Source organism: Amblyomma mixtum, chromosome 5 (assembly GCF_055824585.1).
Source record: "Amblyomma mixtum isolate Tamu chromosome 5, ASM5582458v1, whole genome shotgun sequence".
In the NCBI taxonomy this organism is placed as follows: Eukaryota; Metazoa; Arthropoda; class Arachnida; order Ixodida; family Ixodidae; genus Amblyomma; species Amblyomma mixtum.
This window is the reverse complement of record NC_143016.1, coordinates 82,404,983-82,424,512: the sequence shown is the minus strand read 5'-3', so window position 1 is coordinate 82,424,512 and position 19,530 is coordinate 82,404,983. Positions and strand designations below refer to the sequence as shown.

The 19,530-nt window shown below is 49.5% G+C and overlaps 1 protein-coding gene across 1 annotated transcript in view; it reads right to left on the bottom strand.

Annotated features, from left to right (window-relative positions):
* Window positions 1–8,822: 8,822 nt before the first annotated feature.
* Window positions 8,823–19,530, bottom strand: part of LOC149342830 (Krueppel-like factor 13) — a 35,622-nt gene continuing 24,914 nt past the window's right edge. Inside the window, exon 2 of the mRNA XM_089545318.1 lies at window positions 8,823–13,632. Coding sequence (XP_089401444.1) covers window positions 13,346–13,632 — 287 coding nt within the window. The 3' untranslated portion in view covers window positions 8,823–13,345. The remainder of the gene's footprint in view (window positions 13,633–19,530) is intronic.

The window sequence follows — 19,530 nt, the reverse complement described above, 5'->3', positions numbered from 1 at the left end:
ACGTTTCAGATAGGGGCACTTGGAAAACGGCCGCAGCACGCCAAAGAGCGGCGCGGACTTGGCGTTGGCGCTGTGATCGCTTTATGATGGGCGCGTCGTCTGCTACTCCCAGCTTGAGGAGCGCAGCGGACGGCGGCTAGCGTGCGTACAAAAACGTATTTAAGGAATACAGACGTAGTTTTCGCCTTTTTCTCTTTTGGGTTAATGAAACAAGACGGTTTAGTACTATTTATAATCATAACTTTAGCCATGCATGTTAAAGACGCATTGGCAAATGGTTGCTCATTTCTCGTTGTGGCTTCCTAGCTGGGCAAACTTTCAGGAAGCCGATGTGGTCAGGGAATGCTGCGTTCCGTCATGGAAGCCTAAAAGCTCGTTGTTCGGACTTCTTTAACCCTATCGGCATGCATGCCGGGGCAAGTTAGTTTCTTCAGCCTCCTAGAAGCCGGTTTTGGCGACTTCTACGTCAGATTTCGTATTAGGTAATTTTACGAAGTAAATGGGAGTTTGCACCCACACCAAGGCTGCGAAATTCACTAGGTGTTTCATTACTTCTGAAAATGTCTATCAGTCACTCTTTTATCCCTCAGCACAACCGTTAAAGAAGCCAAGGGAAAATTCCCTAAGTGCAAATTTAGTACTGTTATCGCGACTTCAGTCGCCGTGTCGAGGTGTCAGTCGCAGTGTTGAGGCGGCAGCTGAAGTGTTTTCATCATTTCCACTGTCTGTGCAGTAACGAACCAGCCTCACTGGCTTCAGGAGGAATGTGCAGTGAATGGTGTATATAAGCCCGAGGAAAAAATGGTAGTACCTTAGTGAACATAAATTGAAAACTGGTTTTTGTGTCACTTCAGGCGTATATGGCCAGTAAAAAAAAAACATTGGAACCAATTGGACATTCCAGTTGGAACTAAATGGACATTCCCATTGCTTCCAATTGGATTTCTCAATTGGAACCAATTGGTTCCAGTTGTTTTTAGCCCCCGACCAATTGGATCCAACTGGACTAGCCAATTGGACCCATTAGGCCAGGCAGTTATTTGATTCAGAAAATATTCACAAAATATGTTACGTTCATGGAGAAAGGTGGCTAAATGTTTGAATAATATGCTCTAGGTTCTTGGATGAATATTTCTACAACTTAACACATTGTAATGTGCAAAAGGAAAACTGATTTATGAGGACTGCGGGGAGACACTCTGCCTAGTGCCAATCAACATTTTTCTATGAAATTGAAATTAACATGCTTTTATGGAAATCAAAGCCAACAGACACACATGCATCACACACAAGCAACACTGCACATTCAGGCACTAGTAGCATACATTAGCTCAATATGTACATCCAGAGAACACACTTCTGCTCCAACTTATATACCCAATCTATTAGGCTCTTATGCTGGGGCCGGTGGCGCTTGCCCACTGAGTGCAGATATTTAATTTAATTTCAGCTCCAGTGGTGGTGTAGGTGATGAGTACAATTTATTAGGCTAAGCTGCTGATAGCTCTTATTGTAAGTACCATATTAGTTCTACCTTTTTCGTCAAACATGCAAACATTCATTGGATAAATTGGGTGCAGTTCGGCGGACCAAATGGATGCAATGGGTAAGACCAATTGGGCTCACCAATTGGAAACCCAAATGGTCCAATTGGATAGTCCATTTGGACCATCCAATTGGAACACCATTCCAATTGGAGCCAATTGGATAGTCCATTTGGACCATCCAAATGGAACACCACTCCAATTGGAACCAATTGGAAACTGAACTCGTCCAATTGGAACCCATTGGAAATCCAATTGGTTCCAATGGTTTTTTTTGACTGGGTGGTTAAGTGTCATGTGGTACACTTTGTTCCTTCCAGCGAATCGGTCGAGCAGCGACACTGACCCTTCGATTACAATCACGGAATCAGTGTTCATTTCGACCCCATTGTACTAACTTTAGCACGCGTGCTTTGGCATCTATAGGTGGTATATGCTCTGGTGCACAGCCGCGGCGCTGTGGTACGCCGCCGGCCGCCATGATTGAGGTGCACGTAGCAGACCCCTGCTATATATGGTAGAACCCCATAGATCTCTAAGTAAAACACAACATGTCAATTGGCGGCAGCTAAAAACAGACACTTTCTTTCATCCATACGTTTACTCTGTGAACACCAAAAGACAGACACACCACTAATATCTTATACTCATGTAATCAAGACAAACCGTCGAAGAGTCTGAAGCCCTGTACCCAATTGCAGTGGGAGGCTGTGCTGCTCAGCTTAAGCTTGGACCCAGAAGTCCAGCTCCTTGCACATGCACTGCATAGTGTATTGGTGGACTATGAAATTCTGAACAAGGTCACCGTGGCCGTCACAGACAACGCGTCAAACTTTTCCAAGTCATTCAGGCAGGACATGACTCAACTTATCCTTCTGTTGATTTTATTATCACAACACATTGCTCATGCAGGGTATTCGGTCCACAACAACCGACAGAACATGACGAAGACAGAAGTGGTTGCTGACTCAGATACCCCAACTGAACCGGAAGAACCACGTCAACTGAAACATGAACACTGTGCAGCGCACACGCTCAACCTTATTGCTACCGTAGATGCCAAACGAGCTCTACAAGATATGCAGTACAGACGGGCATTTACGCAAGCTGTGAACATCTGCAAAGCATTGTGGAACAAATAGCAACATTCCTCTATAGCATCAGAAGCTGTGCAGCGGCACTTGGGATGCTGTCTGATTGTGCCCTGAGCATAAAGTGGAATTCAAGGCTTTGGATCAGATCCAAGAAGAGGGTACAACATGCATCTACAAGGTCCCTGACACACTGAACATTTTTCGGTTACTTGAAGACGACCTGGTCTTTCTGGAAGAGTGCATGTCGGTATGCTGGCTTTTATTTTCTGGTGCAGTCAGTTAAATATTAAATTAACTCAAATGTCCTTCCAGGCCTCATGTAGTGCACTGAGTAAGGGGGTTATACACACAATATTTGAGGCAATAGCATGCCATTTTTAGTGTGATTAATGTAGTAAAGAAATGAGACAATATATTACACTCTCTTGGAGTTCGCTGCTTCAATCCCGATCCGACAGGTTGTGCTGCCAGTAGCATGGTCCGTACCATGGACGTCTTGCAGGGGGAAAAATATATGTGCATGGAGGCCCTTCTGCTAACAATGTGGTCGCTTCAGTGATCTCTGCACTGCTCCCATGAACTGCAGTATTGCCAACCACTCTTCGACGCTGTGCAGTGCAGTGTCGTGAAGAACTGAGTTTGTGAGGTGAGCAAGAATATTAGGCCAACGTCGTTTCGAAGGTAAAGGGATTATGCTAGCTCGTCAATGAGCAGATGCCACTGCGTGGCAGTGAGCATGTAGTTAGGATATCATTGCTCTGCAGTAAGAGCCGGAAATAGCTAGCTAACTGCATGTCAGAAGTATAGTGTGTGCCTGGATTATACGGGTTTGTTCTCTAGCGATGATGATTAGCTTCTTTGTGCAGTTGCACTAAAATCTCGTGTGTTAAACTCTGCAGAAGCCCCAGGTTAATCAAAGCATCATGTCAAAGGAAGCCGGCACAGCACAATAAAGTTTTAAACACCGTTCTCATTAACAGAACCAATAGTGTGAAAGAGAGACAAGAATAAGAAATTGATAAATGGAAGCAGTGCTCGCTCCCAGTCTTCTTTTTAACATTTTGCGCTGTCCTTTTATTTGGCAGTACTGATTATGACCCAGTCATCATCGTTGCTCTAACTGCATTTTGGCACTTTTCATCACCTTTAAGCTGCAGGGTGAAACGTTCAGTTGGAGAACGCTTTCCACACTTCTCCATGGCTGTACATATAGTAGATCTTGTTCGACAGGAAAAAACGCAATGGCTGAAACACAGTGAATCAAGAGCACCAACTAGCCCGTCTTTCTTCTTATAAAAAATGCAATTATTGTTGAATTACAGAATGTCTATAATATTGTTGACAAGGCGAATAATGACTCTGGTGATATTTATTTATTCAGGTTTGTGAACCAGCTTGTGAACCCAGATTACACCCCTTTGGTGGCCACATACATCCATGTTTTAAGTTGACACGGCTCTAGGATGACCAACTTGAGCTAAAAAAGCTACAGCTGGTCCATTCCTGCTACCAGGCACACTTCAGGGATGATGACTCTGAAGACCCGAGTCCCTGCAAAAACTGCAGCTGACGCTGACGATTTTTCCAAAATGAAGAGGGCAGGGAACAATGTATTACAAGAGTGGATGAAGAGCGAAATGAGCAACCTTACTACCTTTGAGTCGTACCCAAGAATGAAAAAATGAAAAGCTAAAAGAAATGAAAAAGCTTTTTCTCAACAACACTGGGTTGCCCTCATCTGCTTCAGCAGAGCGGCTGTTCAGCAAGGCCTAAAACACCCTTGTCTCAAAGAGGGAAAAAATTTCTGATGGCTCCTCTGAAGCTCTACTACTCTTGCGGAGCAATAAACAAATCTGAAATGCTTGAGAGCTCCGACCAGTGCATTTATTGCATGCGTGAAAAATAAAAAAAGTAATTACAAAGTAATTGCAATGTAATGTCATTACATTTCAGGAGCTGTAATTTGTAATGTAATTTCATTACATTTGTGAAGTTTTGAAAAAAAAATTAGTGATGTAAGTTAACTACTTTTCAAAAGTAATTTAGCCATGTATGGTGCCAGGCTTGTCTAGAGCACAGGAATCTTATATTGTGGAGTATGAAAGGTGATGGAAGGGCCTGGGCAGATATGAATGACTCTCATTATTAGGCTGCACTTTGATTAACTTATCGACCGCAAATGTATTTGGAGTGTGCTCCAAACTGGCCAGTTCTGTGCTCCAGCAGATGGAAGATTGCTAGGCATTGACACATGCAACACCATCAATGTACCTATCAATTCTAGTCCCAGGCACTAATGAAACGAAGCTTTTTCTTACTCGAGTTATAACTATATCTTTCTAGTGCTGAAAAAAAGCATTAAAGATGAATTTAAACACTTGTAATTAACTCCAAAATTTATAAGTATGTAGTAAATTTCTTCTAGTAATTCAAAACAGGCAAAGCTGAGCATTAGTGACCATTGTTCACAGCTCATTATGTAGTGTTCACCACAAAGCAACAGCTAAACAAGAAATGCCTCATTTACTGATCATAAAATGCATGAAGTCAAACAGGAGATACAAATCAAGCGCGTATTTTGCAAACTATGTTGAGGTGCAGTCTGCTTTATATTGCCTGTAGTTGAGTCAATTTTAACTATTGTACATGGTTGGTTCACATGCAGTTTGTTCAGTGCAGCCTTGTGAAGAGCAAATTTTTCGAAAGCCAAAAAATAGTTGCAACAAGGAAATATACAACTTCTCTAAATAAGCTTAAGAGGATACTTTAAAGGACATTCAGACCTTGTAATGTGCATATCATTAGTGCAAGGTGAGAAAAATGCAGAGCTACTGTCCACTTCATTTTCAATTCAGTCTCTGTTTTGTTATTGATACAGTCAAATTTTCTGAGAGCAACCAGAATGTGGTGGCCATTATGAGCAAGTTACTTCTATTCCTAGTCAAGACCTGCACAGCCACCAGAGTTATAAGATAAAAAAAATTCAGTCACTAGTAGCCACTAAATGTTTCTGGTTTACAAATCCCAGATCCAAACATGGGCGCTTGAGTTCCTGAAAAGACCATGACCATTTCTAAGCAGTTAAATAGACACTGATATTCGTCAAGAAAAGAAAATGTGCTCATATCATTTGTATCTTGCAAGTACTCACCTCTAGTGCTGAAACTTGCAGGCTAACGATAAGGCTTGATAATTAAAGTGAAGATAGTGTAGTAGCTGCAATAAATAAAATGGTAGGGGCACCGAGACAGGAAGATAATTCAGGGGGGCACTTTGTTGACCTAAAGTGCGGTGTTGCTGCTTGTGTCACTGATGTGTGGTTAAGATGTTAAGCTTCGCCTTTAAGAGTGGAACGTGACAGCGTCTTGCAACGCTGCCAGGGAGGAAAGGAACTGTATCTGTCTCGCATACCTTGGTGGACACCTGAACCTCGCGGGGAAGGGAGGAAGATGGGAGTGAACGAAGACACCATATTCACTAGACACGCCTTTGTTCATTCCAAACCATCGAGCTGGCACGGCGGAGTGGTTAGCATGCTCATCTCGCACTCCGCAGACCGGGTTCGACTCTCGAAATCGTTATTTATTTATCTGGCCTGATTAGAAAGGTTAACTAGGCTAATTGGGTGATTAAGCAATTAACTAAACTCATTCCCACTTACTTGGAGCATCACTATACGCTCCCTTTAATTGGTTGCATGGTTACTAGCCAAAGTACAATTGACCCCGTTTGAAATTCGCGCACTTTGACGTCACGACCGTTTTGACCAACTGAAAAGCGTGACATTTCTGTCAAGTCCTACTTACAACGATGAGGCATTAAAGGCTTTCGCCTTAAAAATGGATTAGAGAGTGAACATGCGGTAACAATGTCGTAGCTGAAATAATAAAAAGGAACAGGAGCTTTGCCAGGGCATGTAATGTAGAGAACTGGTAACTGATGGTCTGGCAAGGTAACAGAAAATGTAGAAGGGGTCAGAGAATCAGGTGGATTGATTGAAGTAACTTTATTATCCAACAGAGAAGGATGGGGTGACCTATCCGCTTAGATGAGGGCTCGGAGCTCTTGGATCTGGGTGGTGTCTTAGCCAGTTGGATGACAGCAAGTTGTAGTTGAGTCCGAGCTGAGCATCAGAGTCTGCCAGGAAGCCTCTATTCTTTCTTCATTATGTGTTTGCATTACTTTTGGGTATGTCCAGGCCATGAGAAACCATGTCTGCTGTGTTTCTTTTTTTGCACCTTTCACATGTGTATTTGTATTGCCCTGGGTACCACCTACTCATGAGCCGGAGGCTGGGGTATCTTCTTGTTTGTAGGAGTCTCCAGATATTCTCTTGCTCTTTGTTTAGTGATCTATCAGCCAGCAGGTATACCACTCGACTTAGTCCATAATGTTGTGGGATATCTTTGTATCCAAGTACGTAGTCGGTCCCGGCAGTTATCATGTGAGAGGCCCAGGCCTACCCGTAAGTTTCGACCGCGGGTGAGCACCTTCATTTCCCTGTAGCCGGGAGTGGGCCGGTGACCATATAATTTGAATCTCTCTGTCCGTATCTGTTAAGATTTAGTATATTGTTTGCTACCTTAGAGACTCTCCCTTTAATATAATATCTCCTATGAGGGCCAAAGTAACGAGAAAACAGACATACCAATAGACATCAGGAAAAGGCTAAAAATTCCCCCAATCCAAAAAAACATGCGTGCAGAATATCATAAGGATAGACTAAACAAAAGAGCCGAGGAGGTGCTACGGAGGTCGAAAGGATGTGGTCTGCATCGACGCAGCTGAGTATGAAGACTGCCCAGCTATGGTGACAGAAGTAGCATATGAAAACCAAGAGACCAAAGCTAGCTGCTCTGTCTGCACAAACTGGTGGAGAGAAGAGATTAAGAAATTTGCAATGAAAGGTTGGCCCTCTGACTGACACAGGCTATGGCTAAATGGAGACCAATGGGAGAGCCCTTTGTCCTGTAGGGGCCTTACACGGGCTAACAATGAGAGTAATCTTGGTTTACAAAATCTGCTTCTTTTGTATGGTGGAACAGCTTGCCCTATATTCTGCTGGTGTTAATAGAGAATTCACACACCCAGTGTGCTTTTTCTTGGCCACACTTCATCTGTCGTTTCTTTACTCAGCTTCATCAGAGGTGCTGTAGACAATTCATGGAGTGCAAAAGTGTACATTTCCTGAGAAATGGCCTTTTTAAGTCTCACTCATTCATACTGCTGCCCACAACAGGCCCCAAAGCCATTGCTGGTGTTGTTGCAAGTGTTACATAGATTACTTGTAGGTCACAATAGCATTAATAAATTAGGCTGCTGAACAGATTGCTTGTATCATACTTCCTTTGTGCCGCCGCGGTGGCTCAGCGGCTATGGTGCTCGGCTGCTGACCCAAAAAGATGCGGGTTCGATCCCGGCCGCGGCGGCTAGAATTTCTTTGGAGGAGAAATTCTAGAGGCCCGTGTACTGTGCGTTGTCAGTGCACGTTAAAGAACCCCAGGTGGTCGAAATTTCCGGAGCCCTCCACTACGGCGTCTCTCATAGCCTTAGTTGCTTTGGGACGTTAAACCTCATAAACCAAACCAAACCAAACCAAACCAAATACTTCCTTTGTAGTTGCCGTATTAGGAACAAGCCTTACCTTGCAGCACTTCCGCTCTCAGATGGTATGTGGAAGGAACTATGCACAATTAGACGCTGGGGAAAACTGCATCAATTTTTGTTACTAAAAAAAAAACAAACTATCAAACTTGTGACTATGTCGATGTTCATTCAGCAGTAAAGGCATGTTTATTCCTGAGGAACTTCATGCTACAAAATTTAATATTTATTCCTGCCACTCAATTAGAAGTTGCGAATGTGATGATGTGATGGAAATTTATGGACCCTGATTGCTGGCAGGAATTGTGTCGTGTAGTTTAGCCCGAGAGATCCTCAACCAACAGCGCACCTGAAATCTCATTCTTGTGAAAATGGCCTGTGGCAGTGATGTATGTGTTTCATTTCTTGGCTGCCTCTAGCTTATAAAAGCTCAGTCTCGAGTGATGATAGCCCCTCTGTCATCACAATGCGGCAATCAATCAATACAGGCCACTTTCGGCTCATCCTCAGTGTCCCATCTAACATTTGTGCTCCAGCAAAGGATGCTGATGGAATGTTTGAGAAGAAGACAGGCTCTTGGTTTGCACTTTGTCTAACAATTTTTATTATGTATAAATAATGCATCCTCGAAGGGTGTTCAGGTTAAGTTTTAGATTCTGTAGACCACAGTTGCCAATGCAATCAATCTATATACAAATACAACTGTCATAAGTACTGGATTGCCAATGACATTGAGAGGTCCCCACTATCTTCCCATTTGCACTGTCGATTGCAGGGAAGGACAAACGCCAAGAGAAGCCTTTGCCAAAAAGCAAGAACATAAAAGCAGCATAGGATAAGGCCTTGCCAATCCACAGAAGACATTTGGCATATACAAACAACAACATACTTATTATACAATATTTACATCACTCTGAACACTATGCAACAAACAATGACAAGTCTGCTAATAAAACTAGTTATGAAGAACAGCCGTTAAAGGCTGCAAGATGGTATATAAGATACATTAAACCATGCCTGACTGTGGCATTAAAAAAAAAGCACTTAAAATATTAGCATTAAAAAAATAAACGCATGAATCCAAAGCAAAACGTGGCCAACAAACAAAGCCATTGCTGCTGACTTGTTAACGCGACAACAAAACAAAACTGCATGGCTACGCAAGAGTATTAGCCCAACAGAACTGCCACAGAGGCATTTGAAAAAATCCTGCGGCTTTGTGGCAAGCGAGGTTTGTACGGTGGTGTTTTGATAGCAGTAAAAATAGATGGACAAGACATTTCTGTTAATTCAGATGAAAAACCTACAATATAAACTATAGCTATGTGCTTAAATATGGATGAATAAGTTAATAAGTGTCACTCACTAGCAGAGAGTGTTGTAACTCACTGGGATGGAAGCCGACTGTGAGCTAGACACGACATACCAGGGCACCTGGCATGCCGCGTGCCATACAGATACTAGACGGAGAATGGCCCTCCTTTTCAGCCAACACCATTCACCTTCACACCTCCCGCAAGCCTTAGGAGCACCGTGTCACAAATACAATTTGCTGAGGGGGTAGTAGGGTGGAAGAGAGGCACAGATTGAACCAACAGGGAAAACAGACAGAACATCCAGGTTACGATACGAGTGGCAAGCCCAAATACTGGTAAACAACATGTGTGTTACACATAGGAGGACTAAAGAGGATGAAGAAAAATAAAAAACGCAACCTGACTCATACGCAAAACATTCCGACCGCACCAAGTCAGCTTCCCAGGCATTCCCAGAGCCTGCCCGGCACAAAAGGCAAGAAAGGCCATGGTAGACGGAGGCTAAAGCTAAAGTGACTGCCAAGTTACGGCAAGGGAACTGCATCTAAGCCCACTGGCACATCCAGACTCCGGTACTGACTCACAGCTCCAAAGACGTGCAAAAAAACACCAGAGGTGCAGCAGCTCACAGGTGTGCGTTCATGACAAAACACAATCTGTACAATCCAGCCTTCGTGCGCAAGGTGTGGCAAGCTGGGCCACAATAGCAACCAGTGGCACACTGATGCTCACATAACCAGACGGGGAGCGGAGGACAGGGGAGCAGCTACAGGCATGTGTCTTGGATGCCGCGGGAACATTCAGAAAGCATTGCACAAGGTAATGCGGGTCGTCGGCGGTCACGACACCCAGTACGCACAGAAGCAGAAACAAAACGAGGCCAGCTCTCTAGTGCAAGGTGCGCTCAAATACAAGCTCGCTAACCTGCTTTCGCTCAAAATGAGTATAAAGCTGTGGAATGATATGATGTGAGCAAGGAGGAATAAACACAGCAGAAAAGACGGTAGGGTAAGTGGAGTTTGCAGCGCTTCAGACCCACTGCTGAGTGCACTTGAGCATGAATGACACTATTCAACTACTGTCCTAGGCTCTAAAATCCGAACACTGAACATGTGCCCAACGGCATTCCCCTAGGCCTTCCCTCCAGGCACAAATGTAGAAAATAGCATGAGAATCAAACAGTTGTGCAATGGCACGACAATATCAAAATGATTTGAGGCTTTCTCGTTTCACCGACTTTGCAGTGGGCGAATGGAATTAGGTTGGTGCTGTAAAGTTAAAAAAAGCTGAATTTTTTTTTTTTTTTATCATACACCTGCAACGATGAATGTTTTCACCAACATCAGCTGTCAGAAATGCGGAAGAAATTTGGAGGAGGCCGGAAGTGGCACAAAAATTATGCGCTGCCAGCCCAAATTGAATGGAAAACTGAAGACCAACAGCTCAGCTCACTAAACGCTCGACAAGAGGCAAAGTATTTAAGTCACAGGCACACCTCCGAGAGGTCTCGTGTAAAGAATTATTTCTGAATGACAAACAGGGAAGCAGATATGTTCAATATGGCCAGCCATATTATAGACACACACACAGACAAAAGTTCAGCAAAGTACGCCCCAGCAAAATAAAAGTGCAGTATGAATCACAGCCATGTGCTCTGCAAAAAGAAATAAAGCTCACACAAACAAGTAAAGCTGACAATATTTTCGGACAACTCTCCTCACAGAACATGCCCTCTCTGGGAATCTGGAAATGTTAACATGTTCTTCGCCTTAGCTCTACAACACATGCGAGATCAGTGACTGGCACTGTCAAAGTGTGCTCGCATGATACCCCACGGGGGAACTCTGGAACTCTATTAAGGTAAAAAAAAGAACATTAAAAGGAATTCTAAAAATTGTGCGCTAACTTTGGAAAGGGAACTAGATGTCTGACACCCAGCACACTTTAGATTGCCATTGTGCATGTGATATTTTGCACATTATAAATTCATTCACAAGAATAGGACAAGAGGGTATGATTTGTGAGCACTGAGCCACAAATTTCGACCAGGCGATTTGCACACACATACTGGGAAAGAAATACAAACACAACTTTCACACGCATTCACCACAACACTCACACCACACTCTAGGTTGTGCACTCGATAGCGGTTAAACGAAAAGCTCACACTGGTCACCACGTGGATTGTACATGCTTTCAGGAGCACTTGGTACTGGGCCATTACATCAGCGCATGTCTTCAGAAGACGTTCTGGCCCCAGCCTTGCTACTCAGCAAGAAATACATGTCTGAAGTGCTACTGAACACTAAAGCACTTCAGTTATGACCTGACCTACTGACAAGCCTCCTTATATACATAAAAACCATGACTGATGGTGTGTGAAGTGCAGAGAAACTGGCCCATACATGTTCTCAGAGCTAGTCATGACATAGTATCGCACTCAGTAAGCATTGAAATCATGCTCAAAAGTTTCCTTTTTTATATACAAGCCTCACTCCAACATAATAATCAGGGGTGGTATTCTCCCGGTGTTGCCTTTTGCGACATGTCGCAATCGCTCTTCGCTGATTGGCTCGAGCCGCGGTGACGGCGGCGTGACGACACAGACCCGCCTTCCTGCTATGTCATCGTGACGTCGCCCCAATTTACTACGCTTAGTCGAACGGAATGCGCTGAAGCGATTCGCGCGGGCGACGGGCTACCGTTAGCGTACGAACGCAATCGGCAGTTGCGGCTTTTGCGCCCTTGACGTGAAAACATGGCGAGAGCCGCCCGCTTCAGCCAATTCAGCAGTCTTTGCGATTCCGGTCGGCATGTTTACCGGCAACTACTGGTGTTGTTACTTTTCGCTATGACTTACCTTGCTTCGACGATAAAGTTTAAGCTGCAATTCAGCCTAGTTTTTTAGATACGCTCTCGATTCTGGAGCGCGCAAGCCTAATGGGACCTCCAGCTACACTGCTACCGTCTGCAACTGCCCGAAACGCAGCCAAAACCTAGCACAACCGTCCGGAACGAAAAAAAAAAAATAGATTTGGAGCTTTTTCGCGGTGTTTTATAGACTTAAATGAAGTAAAGCAAGTTTATATTAAATTTGCAAATGTTTTTTTGAACATTAGACGTCATGTGATGGCAAATATTCTTGCTATAAAAGATATGAAACTACTGCTGCTAGTGGATCAGCAGTGGTAAATTGTCGCTTCTCGGAGTGAATGAATGCACCGCAGACAAAAGTGCCGGCGGCTTTTTCCGTTTCTTCGAGCATCTGTAAACACTTTTTTAGGCCACGCCCATATGCGACACCGGCAGAATACCACCCCTGCAGCCCGTTCTGAGAAGACCCCTTACTCCACACGCTTGTGCAAGAGGGTACTGGGGACAAAATGAACGACAGAGACCCAGTCTGATCTTGCTAGCCGATTTTGCCTACATGTGGCTCTTCTCACTAACCAACTACATGGTTAGCATCTGTGCACTTAACACTCTTTTCCCCGAGTCAAGAGGTTGGCAGGGCTCCAGCATCTGTCTCATGAGATACTCAGTGCCATGGGAAACAGCAGCAGTAGCTGGACAAACAGGAAAAGTGATGAAGAGGTGTCGAGGGAAACGCGCCACAGTGAGCAAGACCACAAAGCAGTGTGCCACTGTCCACACAACAGCCTGCCCAAAAAGATGGCGCCCTCCCGTGGGCGAAAGGTGGCGCCGGCGGTGCGCACGTGGTAACATCATCGTCTCTTGCTCTCTCCAGAGCAGCACCGCGGGCCGCCACGTCACGGGCTGCTGCCCTCTAGGGCGACGAGGGGAGCGAGTGGTCGGAGCTGTCTCCCAGGGAGTCGGCGGCCGCGACGGTCTTGAGGCAGCTGCCGCGGCGGCCCGAACCCAGCATGGCCGGCCGGAAGTCCGGATGCCGGCGGGCGTGCTTGGTCAGATGGTCGGAGCGCATGAAGCGCTTGCCGCACAGCGGGCAGGCGAACTTCTTCTCGCCCGTGTGCGTCCGGAAGTGGCGCGCCAGCTCGTCCGAGCGCGCAAATCGCTTGCCGCAGTCGGCCCACGTGCACGGGAACGGACGCTCACCTGCGCACAGAGAAGAAACAAATGGTCAGGGCAGGTGTGCCACTAGCATTCCATAGTGGACTCGCATCAGTGTCTACTTGGCAAATTAGACGCAATGCGGCGAAAAATGACCATGCAAAGGGTGATGCAACAGTAACAAGGATGCCCTCTGTCGGAATACGCAACGCGCAGCTTCCGGCTGAGGGCCGGCAACCGCGCGCAGTATGTCAATCACTGCCCCGCAAAACACATCTTTTATTCAAACGCATAATCGGTGCGATCAGACGCGGTTCCCGTGAGAATATATCCGCAGCCCAAGTTTGTGTCGGCCTCAACACAAAGTGGAGTGTAGCTCAACAGCAAAGCAACGATGAGGTGCGCTCCCGAAGACGGACACCCTCCGGTGCGAAAGAAAGCGGCGGAAGTAGATCCGCCCCGGAGAGAAAGCAAGAATTTGAATGGCCCGCGTCTCCAAGGGATACGCCGCTTTGTCGTCTGCCGAAAACCGGAAGCGCCACGACCCGAGGAGGAAATTCTTTCGCGGAACGGAAGAAGAGGAAAAAAAAAAAAAAACGATGATCGGAGAAGGCGAAGCACCCCGCGCTCGCTCACCGACTAACCGGTCCTCCACAAGAGGGCGCCACACTCCCACGCGGCGGCGATGGCGGCCGCGCTCGGAAAGAACGGCGTGGCCGATCTTTCGAGATGCGGAGACTTCGGCAGGCGCGGCTTTTGCGCGCGCTGATTTCTCAAGCACGCGTGCGCGCCAAGGCGGGCGGGACATCGTCATTCGCGGTCCGTTGCCGCACGGGAGCGACCTTCGACTGCAAAGGTAGCAGCAGCGCGGGGCATTTGGCACTGGCACGCCCGGGGTGGGGGCGAAACAAAGGCACTTTCCTCACAGAGAGCAGGGGGAGGGGGGGCGTGGTACAGGAACGGGTGGCGGCGGGCCCGTTTATTTTTGAAGCCGTTTAGCGAGGCGACGCAAAACACGTTTCGAAACAGCGCCTCGGCCCGCTTTCGACGACAGCACTCGCGGGCCACCACCCGCGCGGCGCAGGGGTCGACGCGTTCTGCGAACCGACCCCTCGTCCGCGACCGCCATCGAGGGTCGGAAAGATGCTGATGCAAGGATGCCGGGACGAAAGCCAGCCGTCGCGGTGCGCTGCTTGGTTGTCGCGGGAGCCAAATAGTGCTGCAACGGGCGCGCAAGACGGCTCAGCCAGAGATTGTGAAGTAGAGCGACAACTGCTGTAAGGACAACGAAGAGAAGGTCTCCCCCTGCCCCTCCCCTCTCTTTTTCGATGCAATCTCTGGACGCGAATCGGCTCCGCCACTGGGGAACGAACAAAATGAAGCGTAGCACGTCGTCGTCGACAATACACAAAAAAGGTCCGCTGCAGCGCGCGCTCTTTCCTGCTTTTTTTTTTCTTTATTGCCTGGCTTTGGCTCATGACATTGCACAACAAAAACACATAACGCTATATACATACGACACTGTCGTGGTCAGCCAGCACGAGACTGGCTTCGTCAGCTTAAAATTCCCGCAACATACACAACGGCTCTAGTCTTGAGAGCCACTCGGGAGGCTCCGCAGTGCCCTTCAAGCGCAATCAGTGCGCGGATTGCGCGACGTCGCCCGCGCTCGGGGTTCGCTCGAAAAGAAGCGTGGCGGCGGCGCCGCATTGGGTGAACAACCAATGAAAACGCCTAAGTTCCCAGCCATTACCAACAGGTGACTACCACGGAAGGGCTGTTACCTACAAGGATGCCATGGCAATGCTAAAGGTGTTGCCATTATGCTTCAACTTTCAGGGCAGAGGTGGGGACGGGGCAACTTCGCAATTGCCTCGTTGGTGTGGCATTGCCCACCTCCGCCCCACTCTGGCCGATGGAACAGAGTGCCTTCTCAAAAAAAACGAGCACTCGCCGCTCATGAAGAAGCGGTCTTTGTTTCTAATGCGCCACTGGAAGGAAGACATACGGACTTTCGCCAATGCGAGGTCACTCTGTTGAGGTTTAGTTTCGCGTGCAGAGCCGCGCGGCCTGTTTTCGTCGTAGAGTGTTTCGTCGCAGACTCAAACGAGCCACACCCCTAGCGTTGTTCGCGTTTCACTTTGCGCGGCCAGCAGTGCTGTTAGCTTTCACGTAATGCCAGGCACGAACAGAAACAAACAAAAAAGAACAAAGCAAGCAATCCCCCCCTCCCCAGTCTGTTTTGAAGCCAAGCGACGCGCACACGCTCTGCTTTCCGACACCATTGTCGAACTATCAGTCAAGTGTGAACGCAGAGCGCAACGGCGGTACAAACGAAGGGAAAATAATACAAAAAATAAATAAATGTACGGATGACAAAGAGGGGGCAGGGCAACAAGTAGACAGCGGCGAACCGTCGCACAGTTCCGACTGCTCGCCGCGTCGGTGCAAGCAAAAGATATATAAAGAGATAATGGAGGGAAGGGGGCGAAGCTGCCCAGGACGCTGCCTGCGCGGACGCCTACTTTCCGCGGAGGGCGACTCATCAATGTTTTCTTTTTCTACGACTCCCGTTTTCTCCGCCTTTTGCTCCCGGCTGCAGTGTTATTGTTTTCGCTTCGCAGAGGGCGCCCCGGTGGACATCAAAAGGCTCATCGAGGTCGGCCCCCTTCTTGCGTGTTGCGGTCGAGTGTTGTCCTTCGTTAGCGCGCAGCGCCCGGCTCTTTAGCCGCCACAAAGGCGCGTGGCGGATTTGTCGACGGCCGCACACAAGTAGCACAACAAGAAAACGGCACCGCAACGAAACGCATCCGAGCTCCGACATAGCGGGGTTCCGGGCGCGGGTCGCGTCCAGACTGAAATATACGCTCTTGGCAGGAGTGGCACGTTTCATTATATTTTTGCGCGCTCTTGAACGAGGTGGGTCTGTCGACACGGGCTGTCCGTCATTGCTCGGCAAACCGCTGCAGACATGTGTCGCACGCTTCTTTCGCCGGCAGCTAGGGAGCAGAACAGCGTTTCACAGAGCGCCTGCTTTTAAACGCCCTCAGCGGAAGAGAGCACGTGCGGTGGCACCAAGCTAGACTAGTAACACTGTGCGCACCTCCAATTTGGACGTAGAAAAGAAAAAAAAAAACACGAAACGAGCGCCCACCTTTCGCACCTGCCTTGAATAAAGCGCAGCCACTTTATAGTAAGGCGCCAGCCCTGTGTAGAGCACTCCAGAGGTGTATCGCACAGGGAACGGCGCGGTGAGTTGCTAGGTCCTAAAGACAGCGTTTGCTTTGAAGCGCAGCTACAGTACATTTCCACCTCAGCCTTCATCACCAGTTGGAGTGAGGGCTTCAGCTAGAGGTCTGCGCAATGGTGACGGGCAATGATAAAAGACGGCTCCGCAGCCCCGCCCCCTGAAAACTGCTCCCGGGATGAAGCAAGGCCGACACAGTTCGGAGAGGCAAGAGCCGACCGCGCCACCGGTCACTGCTGCCGCGGCGAGGGAGGCCCTCATCAACAGGTCGGCCACGAACCACAGGATGCGCGGTTCGGTCGTGCGCGAAGCACGTGCGCCCGCCGGGGCCGCACGTGGCACGCGGGAAAGGGAGAAAAGCCCGCGGGGCGCGGCGGCAGCTGACGCGCGTCCGTCGACCCACATGGTGCCAGGTGGCGCGCACCTATTTAAACGGGACAGGTGCGACACCGGCCCGGGCAGATGGTGCCGACAGCTGTGGAAGGCTAGGCGCCCGGTCTTCGGAGCCGCCGCCGCCGCGGAGGCGCCGAAGCTCCTCGCCGCAACCACGTCCTTCCTTTCCCCTCGCCCACCGTACCGGTCGCCGCCGCCGTCCGACGGCCGTGTCGTCGTCCCGCCGCCGCCTGCTGCTGCTGCACTGGTGGCGGCGAGCGACCTCTCCGTCGGGGCCACGAACCATGATTCACCGGGCGGATGTCGACGGTCGGCGCCACTGTCCGACGCGGTCCCACCGGCGACGGCGGGGCGCGGCGACCAAGAGCAAGCAGAACGGGGGCAACGCGGACCTCTGGAACATCGCGTGGCCGGCGAGTTGGCATCCCAATGCGATTCGCCGCCCCGCTATATCGGAACGGAACGGCGATACCCCGCGATACAAGACGAGGAAGCTGTACAGAGCGGGCGGCCTTCAAAGATGGCAATGTGCCGCAGTACAGGAGACATCCGGCGGTACACTGACGTGCGCCCCGAAGTCGGAAGTGCCGCCGCAGGCGTTGTTCGGTGAACACCAAGCCCGGCGGCGGCAACCCGTTCCCCTCGACACCGCGTTAGAGGTCGTCGACTTGACCGGAACCGCTTGGCCCGAGCCGCCAGAGTGACCCCCACCCGGCGGCGGCTCTCCTTGAGCGAGAAACGCCCACCGGCGCGTCGACGCCCACTCGCCGCCGCCGGCGCGGCGGCGAAAAAGCGCGCGCACAAGGCACTACCGCCACAACACGCGCGCGCTATCTCAGCGCGAAGGGGAAAACTGCGAGCGGCGTTAGCGCCACAACCGCCCTCAAGGGACGGGCAGGCGGGATTCATCGGCCGCAGGTTGAGTGTCCGCTCTGTCGGTGCGATGGCCCCGAGCGCGCGCGCCAGGGCCAACACGCACGCACGCCACCATAGGCAACAACCTACGCGAAGCGCGCGCGATAAAACGGAAAAGGGCAATTGCAACGGCACGCCACGACCTCCGGGGAAAAAAAAAAAAAAACCCGCGGGCATCGTCGCCACTGCGTCATAGTCAAGACGCGCTCTCATCCCGCTGCCAAGTTGCGCCCCACGGATGACACGGCGAGGTCCGCGGTCGTTGCCAACGGCGCGCCGCTGGAAAGAGCACGACAGAGTGGAGCAAGAGACCGCGCTCGAGGGACGGAGACCCGGGCTTCGACGCGGCGCGTGATTTAAATCACTGCGCAGTTAACGAGAAGCAAAATCAATTACGCGTAACGAAGGATACGGGCAATGGCCACAAAAGACACCGAACGAGAGGAACAGATCCAGGTGCTCTAGACAAATCGAGAGCGCGGAGCCAAAGAAAGAAAAAGCAGACAGTGGTCGCGGCCGACAGATGGGAGCCCCCTTCCGTCGTCGCCGCCGGCATCTCTCGGCGGGGGGCCACGCGGGAGGGCCACACCCCTCGCCCCCTCCGGTTCACACACCAGCTGCTGCTGCTGCCGCCGCCGGTTCTCCGGTCACGAATCTCGGGGGCCGACCGAGCAAAGCACCCGACTTCCGCCGGCAGCGACAGCAGAGCTGGGGCAAAAGCAAGATTACACGCGAGGGGGGGAACCACCAACTTGGCCGACTCTGCGCGCCGCTGCTGCTGTTGAGTGAAAAGAAGCCAGAAGACGACGAAAGGGAGGCATAAATAATAATGGGTACAAAAAAAAAAAGTGCGCACACACGAATATATCCCCTACTACCACTACGCGGCGGCATCGCCCGCCGTCCAGGTGTCGTCCGCCCGTCTCCACACACCGCACGGGCGACGACTCCCAAGCGCCGCGGCCTCCTACTCTCTACCCTCTATTTCCCGCTGCTTTCGTTATTTTTTGGGGGAGAGGACCCCTCCTCTCACTCGCGCTACGAAATCGCTGCTGCGCATCGCGCGCACGGGTCCATTCACCGAGGGCCCGAGAACCGGCAAACAACTACGCCCTCGGGAATGAACGAACGGCGGCAGCGACCGGGGAGCGCCGCACAGCGCGGAGTAAGTTGACATACAGCGGCGCTTCCCGGAGGTGAACGAAGCGCTCGCCGCCAAAGACAAACACGCACCTAAATCACGCATCTTCCAAGAAAACAACCAACACCACGACGAGGAGGAAGAGAAAGAAAGAAATAAGAAAAGAGAAGAGATCGAAGGGCGGGGTAGTAGCGCGCCCGCGGTTCTCGCCCGGAGCGCCGCAGCCCCATTGACGGGGAGGAAAGTT